At 33.1% G+C, this 7,144-nt stretch overlaps 1 protein-coding gene and 1 pseudogene across 2 annotated transcripts; both read left to right on the forward strand.

Moving 5' to 3' along the window:
• Window positions 1-1,426: 1,426 nt before the first annotated feature.
• LOC145627696 (BTB/POZ and TAZ domain-containing protein 5-like) lies at window positions 1,427-3,743 on the forward strand (annotated as a pseudogene). Its single transcript, XR_014111407.1, has 6 exons — window positions 1,427-1,649; window positions 1,938-2,083; window positions 2,762-3,024; window positions 3,108-3,124; window positions 3,274-3,375; window positions 3,488-3,743. The product of XR_014111407.1 is annotated as a BTB/POZ and TAZ domain-containing protein 5-like (transcript).
• Window positions 3,744-4,109: 366 nt separating this feature from the next.
• On the forward strand, window positions 4,110-6,895 carry LOC145626737 (protein argonaute 4A-like). The gene is made up of 4 exons (XM_081679209.1): window positions 4,110-4,245; window positions 5,727-5,795; window positions 6,445-6,564; window positions 6,665-6,895. Exons 2-4 carry the CDS (start codon window positions 5,751-5,753, stop codon window positions 6,725-6,727), a joined length of 228 nt encoding a protein of 75 aa, XP_081535335.1. The 5' UTR covers window positions 4,110-4,245; window positions 5,727-5,750; the 3' UTR covers window positions 6,728-6,895.
• Window positions 6,896-7,144: the final 249 nt, after the last annotated feature.

Here is a 7,144-nt window from a genome sequence, read left to right on the forward strand (position 1 = left end):
TTTGTGGGTAAAAAGGGTAATTTTTATACATAAAAATGAAAATTTGATTTTAAAATGGAAAAAAATACGTGATTTTTTGACTGATACTTCACTCGTTCTCTAAATCCAAAGTTATTAAGGCTCGGAAATTTGATAGGAATATCAATTAGAAACCTAAATCAGAAAAATTTGAGAGCGAAATATCACAATTTAAGAATGTAGCACCAAAAAAAAAAAACAATTTAAGAATGTTAGGGTTCGAAATTTGATAAAACGAAAAATCAATTGCAGACTGAGAAATATAGATCAAAGGAAGCGAAACTCTATGAGAGATCATCCTAACAACAACCTTATTGTAATTTGAGGTTGAATGTGGTCGTAAATTTGGTAGTTTGTTGGAAGAGAGAGAGAGGAGAGAGAATAATACAGAGTATTGGGGATAATGAATTTATTAGTGGCACACGTGTGAGAATTGCTGATGTACAATAAATTACATTACACCCGGGGCACACAAAAGGTTTTGATTGAAAATTAATAATCTATTTATTAAGACAAATCCAACAAGTACCCACAAGATTATATTTTTTCTTATGCATTAGTCAAAGTAGGACGAATGAATAGTGTAAAAAATAGAAATGGAGCAAGTGTGTGGCCCGGGCAATGCTCCGGGTAGTTACTTTGAACACTTGTAATTGAATAGATATATTCATTCTTTATTACTCCCTCCGTTTTTAAGAGCATCTCCAATGGTTAGTTTTAGGGACTTGCTTGCAATATTTAAGAATTACATATTTGTAGCTCTACCATTGGAGAAGAAAGAAAGCAAGCTACTTTCAAGCAGGCCCTGCTCAAACAAGCAGTGTAGCTTGTAATTTTTTTTCTATAAAAATTAATTTAATTTTGGAAATATTAACTTAAAATAAATAAATAAATAAAAAAAAAAAAAAACTTGAGTGAGAGATACTACGTAAGTACGTATATATGCAGCAGATTGATCTATACTCCATGTTCCAATCACTTTATATTTTATCCAATTCTTATCTTTTTTTTTATTAATTTTTTTTATATATATATATCATACATTGATTTTAATATTAATATTACACCTATATACTTCCTATCTTCTATATATATATTTAGTTCAACTACCATATTTTAAAAAAATAAATAAAGGGAAGTTAAATAGTTTAATGTATCTACAAATCTACAAATCTACAAACCATATAAAAGTTCAACTCAGAGCAACTGTAGCTTAGTAACAGTAGCTCCTTATGAACAGTGGAAACTGGCGGTATTACAATTTCGTCCTCAACATTAATGCATTCCCGATTTTGCCCTTGCTTGTGTTGACTGGTTTTACTTGCAGAGGTGGTTTTCCCTTTCCAATACTCACCCTCTTTCCTTGGTCGGTTCCTGATTTTCCTCCCCGCCTTTCGTTTTGCCGCCTCTTCTCGAATTCCCTCAAAACCCGTCTTCTTTCTAGCTTTCTCTATTTCCATTTCCACCACCATTCTAGAGCATAGCTAACATCGCAAAAATGGAGCAGCAGCGATGATTTCCAAGGGCGGCGGCTTAACTATCAGAACATCAGAAGAATGGGGAGATATTTAGCTTTGAGCTTTTCGTGATATGCCTACCACCACCGATTTCCCCTCCGTCACAGCTTTTCGGTAACAAAAAAAAAATGATTATTATTGTTGTTCATTTGATGCTTAATTACCCAACATTTGATTTATTTTTGTTGATTGTGAAATGGGGTAATGTGAATTTTTGCGGGTATTTGAAAATTTGAGGTTTTTGTGGTTTAATTTAATATTGTAATTGAATTTTTCTAGGTATCCTCTCTTTAATTTAATTTTGTAATTGAATTGAGGTAATTTTAATCGGAAATAATCTGAGTAATTAATGAATGAAGGAGAGTTGATGAAATTCTAAGGATTTTCGCCCTTTTGATTCAGACTTTCTTTTTTGTCGAACCAGAAAAAGAGGAGACATATTGCGATGAACGGCGGCAGGGGTAATGGTGATGGCGAAGTTTCCGGCATCAGACTGCCGCTATCTCAGGACTGCAACCACTTAAAATGTAGACGAAACTCATAAACTTGTAATGTATTTTCTCTCCCTTTCAATTTGCTGTGGTTGAATAGAAAGATAGAAAATTGCTCATTTCTGAAAAATTAGGCTTCAATTTTTATAACAATTTTGTTAAACAATACTTCTAAATAGCAACTTCTTAATTCAGGCATTCTTTTTTGTCATTAAACTATAAGCTTTGAGTTTTCTTCTTATTTTGTTTATAATATTCATGGGTGTTAAAATTTCTACTTTACTTGACCTTTGTCATTCATTTGGGTATCCATGTCTGTGAAATGATCTGATACAACTCATAATTTTTTCTTTCTATTCTCTTAAATTTATTATCTGTAGTATGATCTTATATGATAGGATAGTAATTGTTAGTTCAATTATGCTTGCATTTGTATCATTGATCATTATCTCATAAAACCCAAAAGGGGTCTTATTTAATTGTTATTATATACTTGTGTATATATTTCCTTAAAAGTTTGTTAAATTCATGTATTTGTTGGGTTGGATTTAGAAAAGATTGAAACAAAAAAAAGGGAAATTATGATGGACTAAATTTAGAGATTAATTTTAGGCAATGTATTTGATAAGACCCTTATATAATCTATATAAGCTTTGAGTAGAAGATGAAGAGTTCTATATTTTGATTAAGAAATTGATGATTTACTAAAATTGAGTATTTTTTCATTATTAGCAGGAGTTGAAATCAATAAAATGTGTATAATGGAGATGTGATCGACAATTCAGAGTGTGAATCCTCCACTAGCACCTCCATTGCCCGGTGCACAACCTAAGAGGGTTTTGCTTAAGTCCAAGGGCATGTCATCTTACGAAGACCAAGGCTCTGTGAGCACTTCAATAAGGGATTTGTATGACCACCTTTTTAATGAAGATTATTGAGCTGATGTTGTCATTCATATAGATGATGGTGGCCGAATTTATGCCCATGTTAATATATTGGTAAGATCTTTCAGAACCCATTTGACTATTTGATTTTTCTTTTTTTTTTTTTTTTGAATGAAATTAGACAATTCTTAATTCAGCTTGTCAACTTTGATCAGTATATAATATGCATGGTCGAAATTTTTTTTGAGTTTCCTTGAATTACCATGTATTCAGTTTACCTTGATGGAAAAGTGACTTATTTAGGATAAATTTTATGACGTCATTTAAGAAGACAGCGGATAGTTCATAGTTGTATATTGACAGGGTGAAGGAATCCAAAGGCAAAAATCGACACAAATCCACCATCATTCATGGTGTTCCACGTGATGCGGTTTATGTTTTCATTTGATTTCTCTACTCTTCTTGGTAATACATTTCAGAGTTTCATTTTTATAAAATTTTATATAGTAATATTGAATCTTGTGAAAGCACATTATTTTTGCATGCTGACTGCTGTGTTTCTGCTGTCATTCTGCAGCTACAACCCAGAAGATATGGAGGAATATATTCTGTACCTTCTGGTATTGTCTCATGTGTATGTGGTTCCTCATTTGAAAAGGGAGTGTGAGGTACAGCTAGAGAACAACTTGCTTAACATAAAGAACAGTGTCGACGTTTTCCAGCTTCCTCTTCTATATTATGCCCCAAGGCTCAGCTCATTTGTCTCTGGAATGTGATGAAAGAGGCTCACCTAATCCTAGAAAGAGAGTTTCTAGCGACTGTGGTCGAAGCTGATAGAGTAAGTATACAATTATTCCTTTTTAATCGTATATATATATGGTGCTCCATGTCTGTCTATATTAATTTTTATTTTGTGAGTATATTCTCATTTGCTCAATTCTGGACTAAGCTCAAGTTTTGACCTCTTATAACTCTGTAAGTAGTTAATTAATACGAAGGGATCTAGAGAAAATGGGAGGAGAATAAAAGTATATTTTTTATATTTTACTGAACCATTTCTTCTAGGGTTCCTTAGATACTGTAAAATTTATTTGGGTGGGAATTTTTTGGCATCAAAGATTAGGTGCGACAGTGACACTAGGTTTATAACATTTTGATTTCAATTGGAGTCGGTGTATAAGTTGAATCAAGTGAAATTATGGTGGTTGTTGCTACTGTCAAGGCTGCTGGAGCAATTGCGGAGGTTTATTTCTGTGGATTATACAGGGCACTAAACATGTTTAAAGGAGTTTCTGATGGTAAAGGGATCAACAATTGGTACTTAAGAATTGGGTGGTAAGTGATCCCATCCATCTCTAATTTTGTTCTAATATTCAACCAATTGGTTTGGAATATTTGCTGTTAAATTTCCCCCTTAATTCATAGTGGTGGACATTGGTGTTTTGTATCAGCCTAAGATTTATGTTCAGTTATCACTTTGCTGATTCAGGTGTAATAAGCACCGTTATTATTTCCTTACTTTTTTCTGTATGCCTACTTGATCCTTTTGGAGCTTTCAGTATGTGACTTTGTATGTGTTCGTGTGTTTTGTTTCTGGTTAGCAGAGCCTTCGAGTTCTCATTTTGCTTTTATTAAATTTTGGTATTGATGGAGTGAAATTGTTATACGAACAAACAATGATTAAGTACTCAAACTATCAATTTTGCGGGTAAAGGATAAAGAACTATTTTAAAGAGATCTGCCACCACTTGATGATTCCCGTGCTGAACAGCTTCTGCCAAGATGTTCGACTTGGAGGAGGTAAGTTGTTTCAGATGATTGTAGCTTGTGGTGGTTTTAGAAAGGAGATTCTAGATCATTATCTCTCTCCTCCGTTCCCCTGATATCTGAATATTGAATTTCCTTCCATCTTGTTTAGGTTTTCATTGTTGCATACTGGCATTTTAACAAGCAGTTGGTGTTCATGCTGGGGTTGTTAAATAGATGTTGAAAAATTGCTTTGTGGTTAACAAATTTCGGCCTCACACATCTGGGATTTTACAAGGTTTCTGAATTATGTACTTTGTTGTTTGATAGGGGCTTTTCACGAATTGTTTCGAGTTAATGTAGGATTAATGGAAAAATGGTTTTGGATCTTATGTATGAACTTAAGCTGAAATTTGATGATTATCATTGAAGCCTATTGGAAATCTGGACTATGCAACTGCTAAGTGGTGTTTTGGACTTCGATTTCATGTTGGGAGTTCATATGGAGCTTTCGTTACTAGGTAGTGAATATGAGTGTTAGGAATTTAATCGGCTGCTTGCACTGTGATTTCTTTGTGTGCAAAATGGCACACCCTTGCTACAATCTGCATAATTATTACAACCCCAAGATTATAAAATATACTTGTCCATTGCTATTGCCTATATTGATGAGTAAATCATAGAAATTAAGGTTTAACAAAAAATATATCTTCTAAGCATTGTTGTTGTTCATTTGATGGTTAATTACCCAACGTTTGATTTATTTGGTTGATTGTGAAATGAGGTAGATGGGAATTTTTGTGGGTTTTTAAAAAATTTAAGGTTTTTTATGGTTTAGTTTAAGTTTGTAATTGAATTTTTCTGTGTTTGTTGAATTTTTTCTAAATAAATGAGGCATATTGTGAAGATTTTGTGCCTTTTGAGATAGAAATTGATTATAGTGAAGTAGGTTTGAGAAGTGAGTTTTGGTTTTGAACGATTTTTATTTTTCTCCTCTTTTAAGATCTGAGACTTACATTAAAGCATAATTAAATGTTTTAACACTCTGCTTACATGCTCATATCTTGCAGGCAACACCTTTATCGAATTCTGAAATGGATTATCATTTGACCTTCACATCCTTGCAAAACAAACACATTGTAAGTGCCCAAGTATGTTCTGATAATATGTATCTTATAGGTGTTTATTTTCCATGTAGATAAATCTCTGAAATTTTAGTTAAACATGTATAAAGGACCACGTGTTACACAATTTGGTCCCTGGTATTTGGTATATTAATTTGATTGTTCTGTGTAAAGATAGAGTTACTACGGAGTATGTCATACTTGAGCATCTTTATTCATTCTCCGTTTGGTATTTTTTAAAGCTCATTCAAGATTAATTGGAACTTATATTGTACTTAACATGTTTTGGGTAATTATGCTGGTTTCCACCAAGAAGGCTATGGAAAATTCAAGTATTGCATATACGCCATTCTTATATTTCAAAAATATGAGAGTGACATAATCATAATAAATCACTAAAAAAAAAAAAATCATAATAAAGCAGGAATTAGGCTGAGGTTCACACCGGATGTATTTGTATTTGTATAATTTTGAAGTTTTGAGTCTTCACTCCACCCGTGTGAAAGTAAACACAACCCCAGCTTAATTTCTAAATTGTTTAGTAGTACTAATTTAGGCTTGGGTTTCACAGATTTGTTAGAGGTTAGGGGTAAATTGGTGCTTATTGATGGTCTTATTTTCTTTTAAATGTGTGGCTACTCATATTTGTCTATTCTTTATACAGGTTGGTGGGTTGAACTCCATGTTCGTTGTTGAGCATACTCTTTCTATACCACTAATTTCAAAAGTGCCCGATGTATCTTATGGATCACCAGAGCATTCTGATGTGCCATCAATTGTTGCTGTAAATTTCTACACTCCCCCTTCCTCGTCATTTCCGAAAAATTGACAAGGAAAAGTTGATGTTACCATTAGTTGATGTTGTTTGTTCTTATGCTCTTTAGGTTAACTCCAGGGAATGGTCGATGATTTCACAATATAGGGCATCTAAGGACTTAGTCTTCTAAGTTCGAAATGATTGACAATTTTGTGTCTAAGATGAAGGCATCATGAGATATGTTTGCCGAAGATGTTACTTGTGTAAATGTTGTCTTAAGCTTAAGCAATTCTAAAATGGGTCATTATAGGCTCTGCTTGATTTATATGTCAGTTGAACATATTATCATATTTAGTTATGCGTTTTTGCCTGATTATTGGTTAAGATTTTTTTTTTTTTTTTTTTTTGGCAAAACCATTAAGGTTTGCCCATGACTATCAACTTTCGTAACCAAATATATTCCAAACTTTGGCATGCGTCTTGGATAAGAAGTGGAACCAAAGTTTGTGGTAATTGTGGCTCAGAAGAATCACCATACCAAGTTTTTCCGACCTAATGCTAAGATGCTACATGTTTGGCTTTGTTGGTTCTATTCCAACACTTTAAT

This window comes from Chenopodium album, chromosome 4 (genome assembly GCF_948465745.1).
Source record: "Chenopodium album chromosome 4, dcCheAlbu1.1, whole genome shotgun sequence".
NCBI lineage: Eukaryota > Viridiplantae > Streptophyta > Magnoliopsida > Caryophyllales > Amaranthaceae > Chenopodium > Chenopodium album.